The sequence below is a fragment of the Cinclus cinclus genome, chromosome 2 (genome assembly GCF_963662255.1).
Source record: "Cinclus cinclus chromosome 2, bCinCin1.1, whole genome shotgun sequence".
Lineage (NCBI taxonomy): Eukaryota > Metazoa > Chordata > Aves > Passeriformes > Cinclidae > Cinclus > Cinclus cinclus.
The window spans coordinates 52,165,387-52,190,152 of NC_085047.1; the positions used below are offsets into that span (position 1 = coordinate 52,165,387).

The 24,766-nt window shown below is 36.1% G+C and overlaps 1 protein-coding gene across 4 annotated transcripts in view; it reads left to right on the forward strand.

Moving 5' to 3' along the window:
* NBEA (neurobeachin) overlaps nt 1-13,134 on the forward strand; it is a 448,312-nt gene extending 435,178 nt beyond the window's left edge. For all 4 annotated transcript variants that reach the window (XM_062487643.1, XM_062487641.1, XM_062487644.1 and 1 more), the window contains 4 exons: nt 8,116-8,217; nt 11,486-11,682; nt 12,388-12,539; nt 13,044-13,134. In XM_062487643.1, coding sequence (XP_062343627.1) covers nt 8,116-8,217; nt 11,486-11,682; nt 12,388-12,539; nt 13,044-13,134 — 542 coding nt within the window. The remainder of the gene's footprint in view (nt 1-8,115; nt 8,218-11,485; nt 11,683-12,387; nt 12,540-13,043) is intronic.
* The last annotated feature ends 11,632 nt before the right edge of the window (nt 13,135-24,766 follow it).

Genomic DNA, 24,766 nt, shown 5'->3' on the forward strand with positions numbered 1-24,766 from the left:
AACAGCTACTTTTCATGAACATACATTAATGGGGATAGATCACAAAAACAAAGAGCCTTTTAAAAAGGGGCCTCTTTAAAAACTTCTGCAATTACTAAGTGTTTCTGCTGAAGTAATGACTAGCAGTTTCTGCTTGCTACCATGAACAGATATGATAGGTGTCGTATGACTAAGATTCCCTTTAAACTAATTTCCAAGAGTGAAGCATTCTCAACAATCCTTATGAAAATATGTTTGAAGTTTTACATAGTTAAAGCCACCAAAGTAATAAAGAAATATTTCCTAATCTACTCTTCTATAGCTGCTGTTGGAAGGTTAGGATTTACCTTGTAGGAAAGAATGAAAGTGGTATGATCAGTGTAGATCAAATCCAATTACTTAACATCTTTAGAATGAGTTTCCAGTAAGATGTAGATGATATTTTCAGAGGGAATAAAGGGCTATTGGTTTTTTAAAAGCTGTCATCTGGAGACACAGATAAGGTGTTTTATACCACCAGATATAAGAAGGTGAAGAACTCAAAGGGAAGTGTCAGATATAGTATTATCTTTTAAGCTGAAAGCTAGTTAATTATCTATTTCAACTTCAATACATCCAGTTGCCAAAAGGAACTTTAGTTATGTCAGAAAATTTTAAAGGGAAGAAAAAGCAAACCTCATCCTAAACAGTTTGTGTGGTTTAACATTTGTATACAAAAATATAGATACCATTTCATTCAAAAACACAGAAATCACAATAATTTATTGTGAAATACTCTCAGGCAAAAGATTGTCAGATCAAATTTCTTACAGATTCTGCTAAAATTTGTATTCCAGAATTCATGAGGTAGATGTAGTCTTTAATGAACTACATGTATGTCAACAACCTAACCTGTCAGATTTCTGTAGAACCTTCTGCTAAAATGCCTGTACAGGTGTATGTTCAGTGATTCTCCTCAGCTGGATCTGTGGGAAATACAGAACCAGCTCCTGTTTAAAGAGGAGAATTGAGAAAAGATCCAAGTTATTGATCTAGCTCAGTGGTTGAAAGCTTGCCTATGACAGCATGATAAGCTTAATTTTATAGTTTTAAAATACTTTTTTTCAATCAATACATATATTAGGTTTTCATTTCTATTCTACAGTAAGTGTTAAAAATTGGTTTCTGGTTTAGTTTGCACTTGGCACAATTTCTTGACACCTCTCACAATCACTGTGAGAAGAGTGAAGTTTTACCCAATTTTAAATGCAATGTTTTCCATACAGTAGCTTTGTGAAATAGCTTGTAGGAAATCTTTTGGTTAGAGTGTTTGTCCAGGAAGTAGGAGACTATGTTCTTGACCTCTAGAGACAGGGGGAATTAAAGCCCTCATTTCCATGTTCACAGGCATGTGCTGACTATCAGCTCTAAGTTAACATAGGATGGGGCCCCTGAGAACCTCCAGATTTGGTAGAAAGCATAATTCTTTTCTATGCTCATATTTATGCATGTTACATGTCATGATGATTGGATATAGAGATAAATCAAGAAATCAGGAGCCATATGCTACATATCTTCACCAGCAGCATGTAGGGCAAATCTTGTCCCTGTTTGTATTTTCTCTAGTTCAACACTGGTTTCATGGCCATGCCATTTCTAAGCTCCAGCAGTGGTGATGTTGGAGGTCCTGTTAAGACTAGACTAGAGGCTGGTGTTTGGGAATACTTCTGGAAAGTAAGGGATGTGGCATGATTTCCTGTTGGCTGAAGGACTGTTGAATGCAGAATGTATGTACATTTGAACTTCCCTTTGTTTCTTTATCCTTGCTTGCATAAGTACCACCTTTTGCAAAAAAAATAAACCAAATTAAGCTTAGTCCTCTTGCCAGGGTCAGATACCTATGCCAAAATTGCCCATCTGAAATAGCTTATCTGAATCTGCTCCTTATTAAGCTGATGACCACATTGTATAAATCTGCTGCAGTTGTGAGAACAGTGAAAGGTATCTGTTTTCTCTTAGTAAGACATGGCACATGCAGAGGACATCATTTGCTTATTTTATTTGTTTGAAGTGATACAGAAAATGTAAATCTTTGCAGTTCTCAGAGACTGTATAGAAAAATTGTTCTGATGGAGTTTGACAATTTATATTTTGGGGTTTTTTTCTCTTATGATATATAGGGATTTGTTTTAGGTGAGTGCTAATTCGTATACAAATTCGTTCTCACATGGCAACTGTATTAGTCATCACAAAAAGGAGCAGAGAAAGTACATGATATGCCCTGGAGTTCAACATGTATCATTATACCTGTTTTATTTTTATTTTTATATTTTATGATTACTTTATTGAATGTCTCTTTCAAACAAGTGACTTTGAAAATGAGAATTATCTCAGAGTCTTTGAACTGATATACCAAAGTGGATGATAGAATTGCAGAAAAGTGAGGGACAGATGCTTTCATCTGAAACAGACACAAATTCAGAAACTAATTTGGAAGTGATAAAAATTAATTTGCACACTTTAATTGGAATCAGACTCCTGCATGAAAGAAAGGAAGGGTAGGCAGCTTGTGCTAAAGGCTGATTGAATTTTTTGTCAGGTAAGTATGTTGGACCTGGCCGCTTATCCTCTTGAGCCTCTCCATGCGATATATTACATTCACCCTCTGACTGGTGTTCTTTAAAAAGATCAATGCTATTCCTGGTTTTTTTCCCTAGAGCCTGAAATTTCATTGATCTTGGGACTTGACATTTCTCATTACCTATTGTGGCTTCCAAGAGGATGGTCACAAGAGGTGTGGGAGTTAACCCCACTTTTTCTAACAGCAACTATGCTGACCACTGAAAAATGCTGTGTCTATCAGCCATAAAATGGGTTTGTTTAGCAATATAACATAATCTTCACAGGTGCTAAAAATTCATCCTGTCCCAGTGAGTGTATTCAGTATATATCTGAAAGGGAGGGTAGACTTTACCATAAAATATCTTTATCAAGTTAATCTACATTTTTTGTGTGTCTGTCATGAAGGATATCTATGTGTTCCTTCTGCATAATGTAATTTTGAAGCAATTTGAAGTTGTGAACATCAAGGGTTCTGCAGGATTGTGTCTTGCAAGAGTTCTAATTTGCAAGTTATTCTGAATTCAGAACTTTCACTTGTTGTGTTATATCCCGCTACATTTTAATATGCCCTATCTTAGCCTTGAAATGGTAGCAGTTTAAAAAGAGTCACCAGTGTGCTCTGCACCAAGAGGACTGGGTGAGTGTCTGAAGGCCCTGCACTAGCACATGGGCACATGTGCTTTTTGCTTTGTCTGTTTAAGGACTTATTATGGTACTTGTAATTTTGTACAATTTAGGTATTAATTTTTGAAATACAGAATCTTAGCACTGCTCTGCCAGAGCAGAAGCTCTTTGAAAATTAGCTTGTAAATTTTACTGGCACCATCTCTGCTCTGGTTGCCAAAGACATCTCTCTTCTAAGACTGCTATGTAAAGGTAAACAAGCCAGTAATCCACCTGAGTTGATGCAGTTATCTCTAGTATTTTATCAACAGATGTCTATGCCCATGCTATGCTGCATATTCCATGGGAATTGTACAGTGCAAGGTGGTTCAGCAACCTGCCCGAGATCCCAAAGCAATTTAGTGAAAGAGGTAGCAAGAGGTGCTACAAATCCATAATCTCCTGTCCTCCACTATATTTTAGCTTCTGGATTAGTGCAAGGTACCTGAAAGCCCACTTACCTGGGTGAATTGTTTGTAGCTATATACAAAATTCCTAGCAAATAAACCAGCTCTGCTTCCCAGAGCTGAGAACACTTTGAATATACTAATATTTTCCTCTCAGAAGTCTTTCTTTTGCACTCATTGCTCCCTTATGTTGTAGTCATTGTTATTGACAGTTTTCTGTTTTGAGATATTCATATTTATTAGTTGTAGCCTTATTTTTTAATCGAACTCCAAGATTTGTCTTCTGACAGTAAAATTTTGAGAAGGTTCTTACATATTTACTTCCATGAAAGCCATTGTATTTTCTAAAATTTTGTTTTCTGATAAGCATCCCTGAAAAGCTCTACAGTAAAACAAATTGCAATGTAAATTCTTTTCAACAAGTAATTCAGGTATAGCCTTGTACTTGCTTTTGTCAAATTGAGAGATGAAATGGAAGCTAAAATTTGCCATGTGCTCTCATGTTTCTTCATACAGAAGACTCCTAGATGTGTCCCTGTAGAAATATGTACATAATTCCTGGAAAAGGACAATATGAGAGAAATAGTCACAGTGTCTTTTGTCTTTCTTTCCCTATTCTTTTTTTCCTTGTTATGCAGGAGCACCATCTGTTCCTGAAGAACCTTACAATAATATTAAGCATTATATTCTTCATCAAGAAGGAAGTACCTGTTTTATTTTAGACTTTCTAGAAAAACTTAACTTGTTTGGAAATACAGCACATTTATTTTTTTTCCTTCTGCCCTCTAGTAATTCAGTTCAAAGGTGCTCCTTTGGGGAAATTACAGGGAGTTTACAGTGATGGTATCTCAGTTCTTAGGTAGGATATTTTCACCTGCATTTCCCTTAGAGCTGCAGCCTTTGACCTCTGGCTGCATCTATCAGTGGTGATGTGACAGTGACAGAATATTTTGCTAGATTTTGAATGATTCTTAGAGTTCACAGCTTCTTTCCTTTGCAATAAAATGTAATATGACTGAGGTACATTCCACAGCTCTTTCTGTAGAAACTATAAGTGAATAATTTTTTCTTTGAGTCCTAAGGGAAAAAAAATCCCATTTTCAATTACGTGTGGACTGTTACTCCTAATATTGATATTCCATTATTAATTTTTATTTACTGAAAAGCATGACAAATAAGACTAATAGATCTACATTTCAGTGAAGTTGTTTCTTATAAGCATTTTCTTTTATAAATCAAGAAGTCAATAAAATATGCTTATTTGGTGTATTCTGGAATTTTACAGTTCCTTGATATTATAGAGCTTTCCTAGGAAGCACTGAGGGAAATTTCCTTTTGAAAATGTGAAGCAAAATATTTATTTTGCTTCAAAAATTTTAGCCATTTAATTATTTCAGTCATCCAGTTTTATACAGTCTGATGACACCTCTATAATCATAGCTTGGGCCAAGATGGCCATTTAGCATAATATTTTTTTTTCCAGGAGGACATACAGAAGAAAGAAAATGGGAAAAATTTAGAATTTAATTTTTTGCCCTTTTTTTCCTTTTTTTGCTTTTATGTTATGCACTTGGAGAAAAGAAAACCTTGAAAGGAGATGGAGTTCTCAAAGCAATGTAGATGGAGAAATTATAAAAATTAAAATGATGAGCTATACAAAGCACCTTTCTGTTTCTTCTGACATCCAACCTTCCCTAGCAGTAAAGCTCAGTTTTCAGTTCACATCTTCAGTTTCCAGACTAAAAATAATCCTTTTCTTACAGTATAGATTAAAGTTTGGGAAACTAGGATTTATTAAGGTAGCTGTTTGCATCCAAAGTAAGAAATTTTTGATGGGTCTGTACATTGGAAATCAAGATCCGTTAGATTGACACACTGTACTATTGTGTCTAAAACTGAAGTCTGTAAATCCATGATTGGTAATTCTCATCTTGTTCAGAAAGATATTAAAATTCATGGAATTTTTATTAAATTTTGATAACAGAAAATGTTAGAATTTGACAAGAAAAGCTGTGGATTCATGCTAAATTTTTGAGAGCTACAATTCTATACATTTCTGGATAATCAAATTTTAAGAGTGAGCCTGAAGTTAGACAGGCTAAGAAACTGATTGCTGCAATGGCTAAAAAATGGCAACCCCATCCCTTCAAAGGAGTTTATAAGGGTTTCGTTTGGTCAATAGACTCAAAAGGAAAGACCAAAAAGGCTGATTTATTCCTTAAATACATATGAGGGCAAAATGCTGGAGAAGACCTGAAGCTAAAGGACAATGCAAACGCAAGAACAAAGAGGTGCTAGGTAGACAAGAACAAATTTACATTGGAATTCAGAATATTTCTCTCCTTTAGAGTAGTTGGAGTCTGGAACATCCTTCCAAGTCATGTACCAAGATAGCCATTTCATTAACTGTTTATATCATGTGAGTGTCTGCAATAAAAGAAGACTAAATTCATTGACTCACAAAAGTCTATCCAAGCTTCCATTTTTAATGCATATCTTTCAAAAACCCATGCAATATTTTTTTTAGCTGCTCATATAGTTCCCTTTTGGTTTAACTGCATTTCCACTTAGGAAACTGCATTCTCTTCCAGAGGTGAAATGTGTGCAGCCATTCACCCATTGGACCTCTCTGTGCCATTAGCTGCAAGATAAGTTTCTGGGCTGTTGGACATTTTTTGTGCCTGTGACTCCCAGTTAGTTGAGTCAACAAAGCTACTGCTTTGCAGCTTAGGCAGTGAAAAGAGAGGACTTTAAACACTGTGCTGCTTCCTGTCTTACTCTCCTGTGTCAGTTGTGTAACCCTCCTTTGAGCTCATTTCTGTAAATGTGGCTACAAGACTTCCATCTTTCTGGTCTTCAGTGGCAAAGTAGTTCTTGCCTCTTATTTGTTGATCTAAGGTACTGCACTGAAAGTTGACACTGAAGGAGTTTTCCATAAATCCTACTCTCTATCACTTTTTTTTCTGGAAAGTAATCTCTCCAGTGAACAGAGCTTTTACTTGTCCAGGAACATCAACTGCCACCTGGCTGCATTGAAAATAAATAAAAAACACATTTTGCTACTTTTTAATCTAACTAGGCAATGATATAATAATGATATAATAATGTCTTTCTCTTGTCATTGTACAGTTGCCCATGAAACTTTGCATCAGTTATTTTATTGGTAGCCTTTCTTACCAGCCAAGATTTATATTATCCCGTAGATAATATTATTGGTTAGTACTTGGTTAAGAGTCAATTTCCAGCTCCTAGCTGAAAGCTGATTTCCAAATTCTGATTTCCAAAATCTTTATATATAGCTAGCAGTACCTACCTCTCTATGGCAAAAAAAATAGGATTTGTCATTGACCCAGCTTCTGTACCATCCATGTTGTCCACAGTCAGTTACATATAGAACTGGTTTAAATCAAGACATTGTATTATGAAGACAAATATGTTGCAAAAAATAAATGGAGCCTGTTTTAATATAGCTATCTTTACCAACTGTATCCCTCATCCTAGCAAAACCAGGTAAGACTTCCAGTCCAACACTGGTATTAATGGTGACTGGTATTAATGAGTTTTTTCCTTCCAATTCTTGTTGACAAAAGTGTGGATTAACCATTTTTTATTTTATACAGAATTAATGTTACAGTAATTTATCTGCAGTTCCCTAGGTAATTTATTTTAGTATGTGAACTACACTGGCAGAGCTCCAGTCCTTTTGAATACCCCAATTTTCTGCATTTCATTTGTATGATGCAAATATAATGATGTGAACTCCGTGTTATCTAGCAAGTTGCTAATTTTTTTGTCGCCAATTGACTTTCTTAGCCTGGCAGAGCAATATCAAACACTAAACAATTAGGTTACCAACATCTGTTGTTATTAGAAACAATAGCAATGTTACTGCTTGTCATGTAAACACTCTATAAATACCCACTTGTTTGAAACCAAAATAAAATATATTTCAGTGCTGAATATATATATAATTTTAGGTATATTTTTATTTGTGATGGTTCCACATGTCTCTGAATAAATATTACCTATGCAGCAGTAGTATGTTTCTAGTACAGTGTTGTTCTTTTCTTCTTTTCCTACCCCCAGTTCCATGAAACAAATTAGGATCATTATTAAAGGAACATCCTAAGTTCTTCAGGTTCATAGCATAAGTCTGGAGGCATACATACATATATGTTCAGTAGCAGACCTTTGCATTACAGCTGATTTCAATAGCACCACACTTTGTGTTCTTTTAATTAATTCATTAACGTATTGGGATGTTGTGGTTTTGAAGCTTTATGTTATCAGAATGTATTTTGCTTGGTTTCCTAATGTGAGATATTTAATCATACTACACCTCTCTCTTGCCTAATGATTTTATGCAAATTACAGCAAAGTTCTTTTGTTGATAAACCACGTCTGATTTGGCATTCCCTTGTTTTCTTTTTCTTTTTTTTCTCACTTTTTTTTTCTTTTTAAACAGGTGATTATCCAGCTCCTCGCGCTGTTCTAACTGGTCACGACCATGAAGTTGTCTGCGTGTCGGTTTGTGCAGAGCTGGGACTTGTTATCAGTGGTGCTAAAGGTCAGAAACATTTTTATGATTTAACTCTCAACATTTTTAGAGTCTTTTTTAGTAGTATTTCTCAGACTTCCCTCAAGCCACATATGCTGTAGTTATCCCTAAGGTGTGTTGTAATTCTAGGAGAATCTGAAGCACTTTTCTCTGAAAAGTATTATTTACTATCTGCACTTACAAATTTAGACCCAAATTAAGTTGATCATTTCATCCAACCATCAGTTAATGCAACTATTCTGCCCAAATCTGGAAGACTATTTTATAAAAATGTGTACAGTAATTCTAATGACATCCAGTGATTTTGAGGAAACCTGTTAACAGATACATATATTTCAGGGAGCACCAGGTCAAAATTCTCCACCTTGATCTTAATTAAGAGGCAGTTTATAGGACTGACCTCACTCTCCAAGGAAGCAGGATCACTTTGCTCTGGAACTGTGTGCAGCATTCTGCACAGTAGCATTTTTTTGCAATGTTTTCTGAATAATGAGCAGTTGCAGGTTCTCCCTGTTGTCTGTGGAATCCAGAACACCAAACAATTGCTAATACAAGTGTTCAAAATAATTTTCCAAGCCTTCAGCAATATCCTTTATGACTGGTAATCAATGAAAATAAAGCACCAGACTCAATGAATGTTTGCTTCATCCTTCCTTACTCTGTTTCTCCTTGATTTATTCAAATTCACTGATTCTGCCCATTTTCTCCTACTTCTCCTTAATTCCATATCCACTTTTCTTCCACCACTGTCCTCTCTCATTCAGCTTCTTAACTTGTCAAACTGCATGTCTTTTTCTCTTTTCCTTTCCTATTTGCCTCTCCCTCCCCCTTTTCTCTTCTTTTGTGCTACATCATCTCTTTTCCCTTCTTATTTCCTTTCTTTGCATCACCCTTGTATTTCCTTTTAACTTATATGTCTTCCTATCTCATTTCCACTCTACTCCTACATTCATATCCAGTGACTTGCATCACTACAGTGATGCTTGTTTCAGTCATCCTCATGGATATCTTTGTACTCATTTTTAAGTTTGCTGCTTCTGAGGGTAAGAAAGATGTGATGCTTGCTCTGCCAGGTTTTGCTCACTGTCGAGCTCCTGGGTTTTTGCTTTTTGTACTTGCTTGGCTCTCAACATTTATTTTCAAGCTGAGTGTGAAACTTTTGAATAAAGCCATTTTTAACAGAAAATCCTAATGGGTCATTAACTCTTGTAATGGCATACTACATAACAGTCATAGGCAAAGTCGTTTGTGAAAAGAATGTACAGTGATGCTGGAGTTAAAAAATTTTCTTGAAGTATTGCTATTTCTTGCCATTTAAGGCAGCTTTATACACTCTGGCTGCAATAGTAGTCTACCCTTTCCAACTATCTTTATGCAAATTTCCTCTTCTTAATTTAGATTGAATCTGTACTCAATTATCTTCTGATTTATTAACTATTTGCTGCTTTGGTAAATTACACATTTTTAGAGGTAAAAGCTGATGGACAACCAAAGATTTTAAAATCAGATTCAGAATATGTTTATAATTGACCAAGAGAAATGGAGGCCCCGTCTGTCTCTTGAAGTAGTCTTCCCATGTTCTCCCTTTTGAAACTTTATACCATATAAAAATGCAGAGATAAAATATTTTTTAAATTTTTATTTTCCAAGATATGCCCTTTCAAAAGCTTTTTCTTCAGATCTGTTAGTTTCAGTCCCTTTCCAGCTTCTTAGATTGCATCTCATGGCAATGTAGCATTGCCCTGCCATTCAGTTTGAGCTCAACCTGTGCTTCCTGGTGGGCAGCTGTTCCTCCGGAACTGGCAGTGGCACTGTGATGACACGTGCAGCACTTGAGAACCTACTGGGGCAGCAAGTCAGCACATTGAGGAGTCATCTGTGGAAAACCTTGTGAATCAGGTTGATGTTTCCATGTTCTTACCCAACAAACCCAAAAAACAGTGGTCAGTCTGTACATCCATACAATGGCATTCTAAATCAGATGTGCCTTTTGTACCATGGCCATTCAGCTATGAAGGTATTTTCTTTTGAAAAATCTAACCAGGTAATCATTCTAAAGGCAAAAGCATCACTTTTTTGTAATATCCTGGCACTTCAGTATTTCCAAAGCTGAAACTCAACTACTTGAGAAAATAGATGATTTCCTTTGCAGTGCTATCCCATGGATGCAGTCAAACTTGGGGTCCCTCTGCATAAGACTTCATGCAAACACAGGTAAAAACCTGTATCAGAGGGTTCACAGATAAATGCACTGATGCTGATTCATTCTACCTGAGCAAACCCAGCTGCTGTGTGAATTTCAAAGAAGTTAGAAGGACTTAACAAGAAGTGGCTGAGTCTGCCAGTATGAGTATACTTTCAGGGTCATGAAGCAGTTGTATAAGGAAGAGATTACTCTGATGTCCAGGATTATCCTGTGATTCATAACAGAAAACATTAAGAATTTCCTGTGACTCATTACATTTATCAGAGAAGAGACCCTTTTTTCTTAGTAGGAATACAGATCTCACTTTCCAAAAAATCTTTTCTCATTGTTCTTGAAATGTAAATAAGCTTAGTTTTACATCTTAAAATGTGCATTGTAGACTTCATAGACATTTCTTTCTTTCTTTCTTTCAAGAGTGTAATAAACAGACATTAAAATCTCATATTGAAATCTGTCAAATGGAGATACAGCGTGATCTCCTAAAATCTCTTATAGTCCAAGTGTCATTGTGAGTCTGTCAGCTTTTGCATGACTCCCATTGCTGAAACAAATTCAGACTGAAATCCATGCATATCACATGTTCATTGGGGGAGAGGATCTACAGGAACTGCCATTGTCTATAGGAGAAATATGCAGTAATATGATTACATGCCCTATGGGAGTTGCTTCCACAAGTCACTGATAGGGCCACATCTGTTTAATGTGAATGGGCAGGCTAAAGAGAGTTCATGTTGTTGGAGAAAAATAAGAGTGAAGTTTCTGAATGCTTGGGAAGAGGAAAGAGCATTTGAGAAGACAGATCAAGGAAAACTCCTACCAGTCTAAGTAAATAATACACTTCTGGGCATATTGTATTTATTTTCTTAATATGCTAGTTCTTGCATTTCCTTTTCTGTTGTGCATTTTAAATTCTTTAAGTAAACATTACAGCTTCTTATACCTATGCAGCACTAATGTGTGTATAAATATATATAAATGTGATATAAATGTGTATTATGCATCATTTTTGTGCACAGACTATATCATTGCTATAAAGAGCAAATGTATGATATATTATGTTTTCATATACAGAAGGTCCTTGCCTAGTACACACAATTACTGGAGACTTGCTGAGAGCCCTGGAAGGAACAGAAAACTGCCTGTACCCTCGCCTAATTTCAGTATCTAGTGAAGGTCACTGCATCATCTACTATGAACGAGGACGATTCAGCAATTTCAGCATTAATGGCAAACTCTTAGCTCAGATGGAAATCAATGATTCAACCAGGGTAAATCTAAATGCAAACAAGCATTTATTGTGTGCTGTCTTAATTGAATTTGTTTGCCATATGGTTTAAAGGAAATCATATATGTAAAATTGCTGCCTCTTGGTTAAGCCATTCAAACATATCCTTTAATTACCATCTCCAAATATGAAAATGCACTTAAGCTTTTCCAGAATAAATAAGAACAAATAGTTCATGAGCCCACAATATTCCCAGAATTTTTGTTTGGAATTAAGTTTCAGTGGGAAATATGTCTTTGAAACAAAATGCTCTGAAATGTCCTCATTCTTCATTTATTAGCCAAGACATGAATTCATGCCTTCAGGGCTCTGCTCTGTCACTAGCACTTGAAGCAGCATGAGGAATGCAGATCGCTGCTCTGCTTTAGGTGGTAGTGGTAGCACTGAGTATTGTAGAACAAATTATGGTATGTAGAAATGTGTTGAACTCGAGTATTGGCAGATTCAGTCAAGGAGCTTTTTTGTTATCTATCATGTTTAATGCCACACAATTGTTTTTAAAATTTGATGATACAAAATTTGTTTGTTTTATTTTTGGATTAGGGAGAAAATGAGAGGAAGCATTTTGCTTCAAATTTAAAGTGGGCAGAACATAAGAAATGCTTTTAAGCCAATTCAGTATTTAAAATATTGATCCATTCCCATAAAGGCTAACTGTGTGCTTGGGATTTTTCTTTTTCTCCTGAAGGCTATCCTTCTGAGCAGTGATGGGCAGAACCTGGTGACAGGAGGAGACAACGGTGTAGTGGAAGTATGGCAGGCCTGTGACTTCAAGCAGCTCTATATTTACCCTGGCTGTGATGCTGGCATAAGAGCTATGGATCTGTCTCATGATCAGAGGTGAATTTGTCATTCATATTTGTATGTAAATACTAAAATTCCAGAAAGAATGCATCTCCATGAATTTTGAGTATATGCTATGGAATTGTTAACAGGATGTGTAAGAAACAATTACTCCAGTTGTTTTCCTGTTAATTTATCTGATTCAGCACTTCTTCTGATACTTGAGTATCATAATGCAAGCACTTAACATTATGGTGAGATCTTATTTAATTGAAGTTAGTAAGCCAGACACTCAGCTAGCAAAATTTGACTAAAATTGCATTAACTTAAGAACAAAGGAGTAGTCAGTTTGGATCAGAGTGCAGTAGCATCTATTAAATGCCTTAAAACCAAAAGTTTTCAAAAGTTTGAGATACATTTCTGATTTTCTGCCAAGCTTAAGAATTTCAGACACTGTTGCAAAAAAGTGAGCTGTTCTTTTGGCTTTTTTCTATGTATGAAAAACCATAGCTGGAGAAGGCAAAAGAGAATTAACATCAGCCTCTTCGATATCTTTTTCAGAACTCTGATTACCGGCATGGCTTCTGGCAGCATTGTAGCTTTTAATATAGATTTTAACCGGTGGCATTATGAACATCAGAACAGATACTGAAGCGCAGTAAAGAGCTGAAAGCCCAGGTAAAGCTGAGAGCACAAGTGCTGCAAAGAAAGGTGTAGTCTCTGGTGGAAAACCACGTCTGCATTGACCTCCGTTGTACATTCCATTACACCCAGCAATAGCTGTACATTGTAGTCAGCAACCATTTTACTTTGTGTGTTTTTTCACAACTGAACACCAGCTGCTGAAAAGCAAGCTTGTATCATGTAAATTATATGAATTAGGAAATGTTTTGGTAATTATTTCATATATCTTTGTTTATTGAGAAAAGGTAGTAGGATGCGCCACAAGAGACTTTTGAAAATTCTGGGGAACCTTGTGTCCAGTTATTTCAATGTTTAGGCTTTGAACCTAACATGCATCCCATCTCCAGCCTCTTTTCAAGCTGAGATTAAAAAAAATATGTTTGATACTTTGTACATCAGATGCACATCTTAACTTTAAAGGGATACTTTTGTAAAAGTAAAACCTTGTATAAAGAACAAAACTGTTTCTTAATTTTATTGTGGAGTTACAACTTGCATGTACTTTAAACCTGATGTCTTGAAGGAACAGGTGCATTCACACAAATCAGACTGGAGATCTGCCTAAGGGTACAGCTTGTGTTAAAGGGTTGAATTTGGGAGCAAACAGTAATTCTTACATTTTCACCAACACATTTTTCACATTTTGAATCTAAAGTTTACCCCTCTTAAGTGGAGTTCTGCTCACAAAGCATTTGGATAAAAAGCCATCATTTGCCATATTTATACTTTATACAATAGAAATTAACTTCCTCCCTTTTAAATTTAAAGACTAGACAGAAAGGGAGCAAAGAGAGAAGTTCAGTTTAATGCTTTGTAATGCTTAATGATTCCCAATACAGACAAAGTGCTATACTTCTGGAATATTAACATTTGGCATATAAATCATGGGCAAGAGAGCCCCCACTGGTTTTTTTTTCCCCCTTATTTGTAATCTGAGGAGCTTGGTTTATTTGAGAGCCTTAGCTTCATTTCAGAGGTGACTGAGGTTGTTCTTTTCAGTTCTTCTGAAAATCTCACCTGAAGCCACTCAGACTAAGGCACTTCATCTTTTACAATACCGTAATGATAACTATCAGAATAATTTTCTGCACATTGTACTGATCAAATTACACACCCAGGGGTATATACACTTTAATTCATGTTTCTTCTTTGTATATTTGGTGACTGTATTGTCATAGATGTACATATTGTGTCGGTAGGGCTATGAGGCATGTAACAGGAATGTAATTTTCTCAGAATTTACACTCACTTGCAGTCATTTATTTAAAAAGATAATGGATTCTTTGTATTGGCACTTTGCACCAGGAACATATCATTATTTATTGATGTGATTACTTATTTGTTATCCACCTTGTATTAGTAAGTTTATCCCTGAATTTCCTTCTTCATTGTTGTTTGTATTTATAAGGTTTGGAAATCATGGGGATCAATGTAATGATTAAGTTATTCATCACCTGTCTGTAAGCAATATCTTGAGTTTGTAGCTTAGAATTGGGAGACTATTGAACATCTGGAAGACAAGTTCATTTCATCTCGAGATCATGGTGAAATATTTTGGATATATAAATTCCTTAAGCTATTGTAACCATGTTTTATTGCAAAGATGTAAAATACGCCAGATGTGTGTGAGTTGGAAATCAAACAGAAAAATAAAATATGCAAAGAATTCAGTGATTGTTTTTCATTCCAATGCAAATTTTTTCAAAGCATTCCCATTATCATTATGAACAAACAATTTTTCTTGAGAAATTCTTACTTATGTCTTAATTATATGCCAAAAAGTATGCACTTATGGGTGGTAGGTTTTTTTGAGGTCTCAGTAATAAAACCCCACAGGTTACAGACTGACCTCTGCAACTCTTTTGATTGTCATAAGAGAAGCTACTAAAGTTACTTTGTTCAGCAGAAGTAAAAAAGAAAAAGAAAAATCAAAGCCTCTCAGGGATATTTAAGATCCTTGTGAGCAGGAAATAATCTTATGTAATAGACCTCACAGAGTGCACAGATCTGATCAGAGAAATTTTGGATATCTCAGTATCTGATAACATGGAATAAATTTAATATTATTTTGGATGTCTACATTACTTGCACAGCATAACAAAATAGGTGGGATAAGTTACTTTTTTGGAAATGCTGAGGACCCTTCAAAGATTACAGCAAGTGGAGACATAGGTATATCTATATGTCATATGTCTAAGGTAACAGTGGTAAGCAAAATACTTTCCTAATAATTAGAAAACTCCCAGAAGTTTTCTAATTCTCAATAGCAAAATATCAACCAACATTTCAATTTGTTTGCCTACTAATTTCCCTTAATTTTAGAAGGAATGTTCTTTAAATAATTATCAAAATACACCAATATTTAAGAACCTTATTAGAATACAGCATACATTTTAGCAGATATCTATTTATATTAATCAGCTTTTGAGAGTATAACGACCTAACTTGATTGTTTTGAAGCTGTAGGAGATTTGGGGAGAGGAGAAAAGAGGATTGGTATGTTAATGGTGTCCTGTGAAACAATTTATTGATATGCCACAACCTCCATTCCATCATTATACACGCGTCACCCATAATTTTGTATTTTATTCAACAAATTGATTTTAAAATGCACCATTTCAATTAAACAAAAAATGAATATTGCTATTATTTTAATTAATACTGTTGTTTTCATTAAGTCTCTCAGCATGGTGTTAAATACAATCTAGTCACAAATTAGAAGCTTTTGTGCTCACACAAACCTTTACATGAGAAATTTGCCATGGGTTACAAGAATTAAAATCCCTCTCACTGTATTGTATTCATAGGTAGGAGTACCCCAGACTCATAAAAAACCCAACAATAATAATAATAATAATTTAATGTTGCTACTACTACTACTACTACTACTAATACTAATAATGCCTAGATATTTAAATTCCATTGCTTTATTTGTTGATTTGTGTTAATTACATTAGTGTACACCCATCTATTTCTGAGCATCTTATAATAAATAGAGAATATACATAGATCTCCGGTTTATGTCACAAGTCTTTTCCAATGCTTCAGCTGCCCATTTCTGTCAGACAGTAAATCTTGCCTTTTTTCTCTTTAGAAATTAGAGCTACTGATCCCAGGGAGTCTCTGAGAGCTGCTTGTGGAACATGAAGCAGCTTTGGCCAAACCAGTTAAATGCAACGAACCTCTCAGCTAAGGGAGATGCAGCTTTAAGGATGCAACTGTGCAACTAAAATGTAAATAATGCACAGTTATTGGCTGCCTTTCTGCCAGCTCCTCCTCATTTAAGCACTGGACTACAAGCCATTGCCTTCCAGGAGAAAAGATACAATAGCTGTGAGGTGTATTCCTCATCCAGATCCTACCACTGTTGAGGAGAATGCTGCTTTCTCTACATGAGCAATAATAAAAGAGAGGCTTCTGCATATTTACCCCAAGGAAAGACTAGTTAGGTTCAATTTACTGGGAAAGCTTTGGATAAATAATGATTATGTTGATAGAGAACCTTGCAGGTTTTGTGTGTGTAGAGCTAAAATGCTGCCTGTGAGCAGCAGTTGTGGAGAATGCTTTTTATAATGCAGTGCATCAACCCTGCTGACAAGCAAGCAGGATGAAGCAAGCCTCGTGCTCCCAGGGATAAAAGCATTTGAAGCAGACACAAGGAGCGAAGGGCTGACTTATGACAACAGCCACCTCCTGATACAAGATGTTTAGTACATATGAATATTTCATTTGGATCCTTAAAGCTGGAGTTTATGCTTACAATTTTCAAGGGCTTTACTGTGGACTGGTTTTATTTAGGCTTTGGGGGGTGGGGGTGTGTGTGTGTTACTTGCAAACTCTAAAAATGCATGGGCTAAATCTGGTATTTAAAGCATAAGAAAAGTACTGGACATTTATGTGTCTATGCAATACACTACAGTTTATGGACTCCCTAGCCTAGTGACTGATTTTGCAACGTCTACAGTTGCAAAATATCTGAAACCGATAAGAAAAACAAGCCTGGTGGGTGCTTTCTTATGAAGTTTATAAGCTGTGGTCATACAATTAATTTACTTAAGGATTTAAATAGATGAAAATATGCCAAACAGCTGACTTTGGTTTATGGGTCTGTCCATGGTGAACAAACAGCTTTTGGACACTGGAAACAATGACATCTCAAGATATTGACATGGAGTTGACTCTTAATTCTTCATCAAGAGAGTACTTGGTTGGATTTCTTTCATGAAATCATTGTTATTCCTTTTACACATTTGAAAAGCCATAAAAACTATGAAGTCTATTTTTCAAAAATTATTGTGATAGTAAATCTCATTATTTTAATTAATCCATAAATTACTTGTAAACTACTATTTAACATGGGCTAATGTCACAGTGAAGTCTGTCCTAATTAGATTATTTTTCCTTTTACTATATTGGCCAGGATTTTGTAGTTTTAATGAATTGGGTTTTTTTTAAGGCAAAAATCAATAACTCAAAAGATACCCCATCCATACCCTTTAAACTGTTTGAGGTAAATTACAGAATACACTGCCTTGAGACATTTTACATTAGCTAAAAATTTAACCTCAAACACACAGAAGTTAAGTAGTTCCTATTATTTAATTTATATTTTTTATGGAGGGATAGGTGACACACACAGTATTTTCATTGGCAGCTTTAGAATAATACAGTTCCACCTTTAAATTCCCTTGGGTAATTTATTTGCCTTGTGTAACATTCCAAGCTCGAAGAATTTCGACGTAGAATCCTTAGCTCATTTCAGAGGACCAAAATGCCACCAACCAGTGGGCAGAATGGGCTGTTTGTCCTGGAGTTGAACCACTTGTGTCCTTCTCTGGTGTGGATAATTTGAAAAGTGTGTTGCTTGTGCACTTGCTGGAGCTGCCAGGGGCAGGACAGGGACAAGACCTACAGTCCACCTAAACCTTCATTTGCAGCTGGACCTTGTGGGACTAAGGTATTTATGTGTGTTTTGGCACAGGCTGGGATTTCAACCACGCATTGCAGTAAATGATACAAAACAGCTTTCATGGATTTCCAAGCAGGTATCTAGCCTGGCTCTTTTAAAAGACTCACAGGTAGGTACATAATGGATGACTGGAAAATATATTATTGGTGAGAAAACCATGAAGATATAAAAGGCAGTCATATAAATGTCGCAACAAATGAATATACAGCAACGTTTTAGACAGAAGAATTTTTATTCCAAGAAAACCAGAATTTATTTTCCAGTTTAATGAGTATCCTAAGTGCCAATGATGATGTATAGTGACTGCAGATCTCTTGCATATGTTCTGGGCTTGTCCAGAGTGGAACAGTTGGCAACAGATGATAATTAGCAAATGCATACAATCCTTTTGCAGCCTAGAATAACTTATTTGCAGAACTGGTTTAAGAGGCATTGTGGTCACTCTTATCTAGCACTCCCAGTGAACTTCAGAATACTTCACCTTAAATTTTTCAGTCTAATATTGATCTCAATGCCTTTTGGCATTTGGACAGAGGAGATTTTATGAAAAACTTGGATTTTGAAATGCATCTCATACAATCTTAAATAATGAGTTGAAGACAAGGTGGTAATAGGAGAGTAAGCATTATTTTCTGTGATGAAGTAAATCTTCTCTAAGCATGGAGAAACATTGTGAAAGAAAAAGTTATTTTTACATGTAAAGTCATTTCTGAGAAGACTCTGGAACTTAAGGGCAATTTTATACAAATATCTTCTCTTTATGTACAGACAACAGCTAAATAAGGTTTAGAACAAAAACAACAACAACAAAAAAAAATCCCAGGTTTCATTAGCAATTATTTTTTACCATCTACCACTTATCCATTTGTGTGCTATTGAAGATTTTTCAATCACTTAGATCTAAGTTGGTATGTGTAAACTTGATCTAAATGTGCAAAGTATATCAAACACAGGATCCTCACTGTTCTGTATTCTCCAACAGTATCCAACCAATGACAACAGCCAATTTTAGCTCAAAACCATGTTTTTGGTGAAACAACTTTTAACCTCAAGCTCATTTGAAATTTTACCTTTCTTTATATTTGCAAATTGTGTGCAATCTTATTTTTATAATATATTTATTATATAATTCAGTAAAACAGAAGCAAATAAGCTATGCTACACCCTAAGGTTTTTATTGTTCAAAATATCTGTTACTAGAGAGACTACATCTAATTGTACCTAACAGGTGTAACCCAAACTTCAGAAACAAAAATGAAACCATATAAAATTGCTTTTCTATTTGAGTAAGATGTCTAGATTTGGCAAGCCACATGTACTATTAAAAATACTTCAGCTGATGGCCTCTATTTCGTTAGTCATACAGTCACAGGATGTGCTTTGTATAAAAATGTTTATTAAACAGGTAAGTTTGCATGGCACAAATATAAGCCACGTTTTTTAGCCAAGTTCATTCAAAAGATCAGTAAATCTACCTTCATGACTGGCAGTTGCCTAGGAGAAACTTCTGCAATTTTACTGATTTTATCCCAAAGTACAGGGATTATCAAATACTACAAAATTTTCATTAAGCTTTTATTTAGGATTTAAAAAAGGTATTGTCATGGTGATGGACAATTAAGGGGAGCAAACTCTTAAGTCAGCAAACTAAAGATTGTCAGGCAGCAGGTGGATAGTTTATATATCTTTGATTTTCAAAAGGTGCTAGGTGTTCCTACAGGGCATGAGCTGAGCAGCAACTGGGTCATATTAGACAGAAAACAGAGAACTGCAAGCACACAGCAAGGTGCTTCAACAATCCTATTTTCTCATGAGATAATAAGAATGGACAGCTCATCCCTTGGCATGGCTTTCCAAGGCTTTGATAAAAGCACCGCATTGTCCTCTTCTCAAAGGAAAGGCATCAAGTTGGCCTGAAGAAATCATAAAAATCACTGCTGTTCAACATTCTGTTCCCTGAAGTAGGAATATCCAGATGAAAGAAATTGGGAGCAGCAGCACCACCATCAGTAGCACAAGTGCCCCCAGCTTCCTAGCAAGTAAAGCCATGTTGCTGACAAGCACCATATTAGCTCTGTCTTTCAAAGCCTTATCTAGGGAGACTGCTGTGAAATCAGGGGAGAAAATAAGAATTCAGCTGTCATAAGAGCATGAGTGAATCACCTGACTGAACTCTCTATCTTCAGAAACCAGTCACTGTAACTGTGGAGTGGATCTGGAGAGCCCACCTTCATGCCGGCTCCAGTTGATAAGTAGAAAGTGACACTTGGTAATGTTAGGCTAAATGCTTCTCAGAAAGCCCATATCTGAATTAAGGAAAGACCAGATGCATTCCTTGATTTCACAAACAAGTTCACTTTTCCTTATCTATCCACTACACTAAAAATCAATGTGTAACTGAGAATGTGAAAGCTAAAGGGACTCAAGACACTTATTACACAAAGACACAAGCTCAGTGCTATTTATGGTAGAAAATTACACGTGCTTACAAGCTAGTTGTAAGAAAATGTTTCTTGAGAATTTAAAATTGTTTCATATGTTTCAAAAAATTATCGTCCTGCAGACCTTATGCAAAAGAAGACTGACAGGTATTTAGATATAAAAGAGAGACATTTTGAATTGACTTTACCACTACTAAATCTAGTTTACAGTGCTACACTGGTTTATAAGCCTGGTTAAATTCCAGAGGAACACACTTTGTGGTGACATTTATCTGTATATCACACTTGACACTTAATTTATCATAGTTTTCTCTGTCTTCCAGCAGAGAAGACAACTAGGCTGAAGTCTGAATTTCTAATACAAGTCTAGTGTGACCACCTGAATTAAATCATATAATCATTAGCATTTGATGTGTACCATCTTGTAAAAAAACACCTCCTGAAGACTGAAACTCTAAGCTTGCTCATTCCTGTCTAGTGTGTCCCCAATGAACTGATTCTCACTGAGCTGAGTTTGTGTCTTTGAGCTGCTTACCACACACAGGTGGGTTTCAAGTCCATAGGCTGAGACCTGCTCTGCATGGAAAGACACCCACTAAATCCAGGATATTTTTCACCCAATGCTTCAGTTGTCCAAGATCAGATATCCAAATCTGTACAGGCCACCAAAGGGTACCTTTATTGTGAATGGAAATATGTAAACAGGCACTTGTGGAAAGAGAGCCATTTGAACTATTGAGATACCTGACTTCTGTGTCTAAGATGCCTAATGAGAGAAATCTTTCTATGGTAATTGATACTTATTTGTCTCCATTTATAGCAAATACAGCCTGGAATGACTGGCTCAGAAGGAAATACCTCATATCTATGGAAGTTAATGCATTATAAATCAGTGTTGTTCATCCAGTCCCTCCTTTCCATTTGATCCTGACAAATTTGGACTCTCCCTGCCCTGCAGGTTTTGTTTCTTCTCCCACCTGTCAGGTAAAGTGAATCAGGAAGTAGAAAGAGATACCTTCGCCCCCTTTTTTGTACCCCACTGTCTTCATTCTTGATTAGATGAGTTCTTTGGATATATTAAAGCTTAGTCACTCTGTCCAACCATCACGTCTCATATCTTCATTACAGCTATCCCCAGAATAAAGTTGAAGGACATAATGTGTAGAAAGGGGGAAAGTGAAAGAGAGGAAATATACAAGGACCTCAGTAGTGGAAGGAGCTACAAAACCTGTCATGTTCTGCTGAGAATGGGTTGTCCTTGGGAACACAGCCTAAGGCATTGATTGTGTACAAAATGATACTTTCGGGAATTATCTACTTCAAGTCAGGTAGATACAGGGAGAAGGGGCTTTCCGGTTCGAACTTGGCAGTGGTAATTTCAGCATGATTTTCTGACTCCTGTGGTCTTAAGTGCCTGTAACTGTGATTTCTCTTTGTGTGTTGCAAATGAATAAATGGATTTGCATTTTACTGTATCCTGATTTGAATCAAAGGTGATTTCATACAACCTGCCTGCAACAAATAATCTCTTACATGGGATACAGCAAATTCCAACCACAAGAGGAGTGTGAATAAGTACTAAATTCACCCAAACCCTGTTGAAGGCATTCAGAGTTCAGCAGCCCACTGTAAAAGGTGAGGAAGCAACAATAAGGTCTGGAGATCAGGTAAAGAAGTGGCTCCTAGATACCAGTAATAGCCAGAAAAATTCCCTGGTGTTTGAGGACAGTGCTTGGACCTGGAGATGTGTCCTTAACTTGTGCAGTTTCTGATAATTCAAAATTAAGTGAAGGTCTTAAGACTTTGGGGAGTTCAGGGGCCACAGCAGAGGTTGCAGCCAGACCTATAATCTGGGTAGAGGAAGGGAAAAGTAGAAAGAAGTCTCAGCATGTTCCATCTAAGCATGTTCCTCTGATCTAAGGACAGGATGTTTTCAAAGGACTGAAAATACAACATCACGCCCTAATGAGAATTCTGAAAATACCATGTATTTTCTGTATTTTGTAACTGCATTTTAAGCTCAATTGACTAATGAATCATACAGCTTTTACATTATCCAAATTTCTGTTCCTTAGCCGTGGAGCACAGATGCAGAAAAGAGTTAGAGAGAAGGCAGAATTAATTTGCTAAATAATTTAACTAAGCAGGGTGAGTTAAGTAGGTTCCCACAAAATGAAATTCATTATAGCACATGGGCCTTACAGATAGCACAAACATCTGCCTGAAATACCTGAGAAACTCCACAGAGGAAATTTCACAATCCCCCATGAAACTGTAAAAATTATCTTGTGTAAACTGTTGTAATTTTATTTTTTAGATTGTGTTTATTTTATTGTTGGGGGAAAGAAAACTGGTTATTAAAAACATTTGATTTCAGTCCAATGTTTTTTATAATTTTATTTTGTCAACAGATGGGGGATATATTCCAAACACATAATGGCTTTATCACTTTTCAAATGCAACTGCTGCCAAATTTCTAACATTAGAGTCTTCTCTCAGCTGTAGCATTGTGAACAACAGAATAATTATATTGAGATTCACAAATGTTTATGACATTTTAAATGTGAAAAATTTATTTACAATTAGTATATTTGCACTGGGGTGTAGGTGTTGTCTGGTAATAATTCAACAAGTATTGTCATCAAAGTAGAATGTTTTGGTGATAATTTTCATTAGGCAGAATGAGCTTTAAAAATGGCTGTTGACATTTGTTCTTAGTTAACTCTGATACAGAACTGTATAAAAGACCAAACACAATATATCACAATTTCTAGGGTTGGTTTGAATTACACTACTGACATTTTATTATATATGTTGTGTTGACCAGCTTTAAAAAATTTATGTAGTGTTTGTTTTGGAATGGAGGTAATTTCTGTGGCTATGGATTAGTAGTGCAGCTTGGCTTTTTCCCACTCTCTGTTACCCCAGGCTATAGCCAGAGAATAATTTTTGTTTGATATTGCCAACTTGGAATTTATAGGTGCACAGCTCAAGCCACCAGTTGCCAGAGGCACTCATAAACCCTTCTTCCTAGCACAAACTATCAATATATAACCTGATCAGGAGCGTGCACTGAAAGTAATGGCTCTTTGTTTCCTTCCAGCTGTAAAGTGCCATTGCTGGCCACACAGGATTTGGGTAAGATGAAAGCAGTGATAGTTACTGTTCTCTGACAGAAGCCTCAACAATTTCAACCTCTGATATTCAACACAATGAAATAGCCTTACCTGGAGCTGTTCTACAGAGAAAATATGGCCAAAACTCACATTTAGTCTGAGTGAGACCAGAAGGGCTCAGTAGTCAGCGTCTAACATGAAACTCTAAGCAGAGGAGAGGTGACTGTGAAGGTCCTCCTCCTCTCTTCCCCCTCTGTTCAATCCAGGCATTTCTGGCAAAGTGGAATATTTTCTACAAATAATCAATTTTCAGAAATCTGACAAGTCTGGAAGAAACATCTTTTCATAGAGTAATTTTATCAGAGAAAGGAAGTGCAGAGTTGTGCCTGTAAAATGCTGATCTGAGATGTGAGGGAATCCTTAATTCAGAGCTTTTTTTAACTGTCAAGAGCAGTTTGAAGAAGACTGAGCAGGATCTGATGTCAGGGCAGGTACTGCAGAGACTCAGGCATGGAAAGAGTTCACCCTTTATCAAGAATGTTCAAAAGAGGATTTTATTACTTTCCAGTGGTAACAATAAGCCTTTCCTAAACCACAGGAGTTATTACCAAAAAAAAAAAATATTGAGTATTGGTCCTTTATTAATATCTGCCATGGGAAGACCTTTGCAATATCAATGAAAACTCAAGTAGGCTACAAAATTTATGCTGTATGGAGAGGAGGTTTTTAATAAAGGCATAAAAGGAGAATGGATGCTAGCATGACAAACATCTGCACAAGAACAAAGCAGGTGAAAACCATCTTCACCTGCCCAGGCCTACAAATGCTGTGTGTGCCCTTCCTGCCACAGAAACAGGACACTATAGGCTCAACTTTGACCATCTCCAAAGATTTAGCTAGAAATTTGGAAGAACTGAAAAATACTTCAGATTGTATAATGCAGGAGATCATAAAACCAGTAGGAGAGTTTGAAAATTGTTTAGATTTATGAGCTGACGGAAATTACTTAGATATCCACACAGTCAGAATCTCTTCCATTTAGTCAAGCTGCTTAAAGATCAAAGTATTTGTATC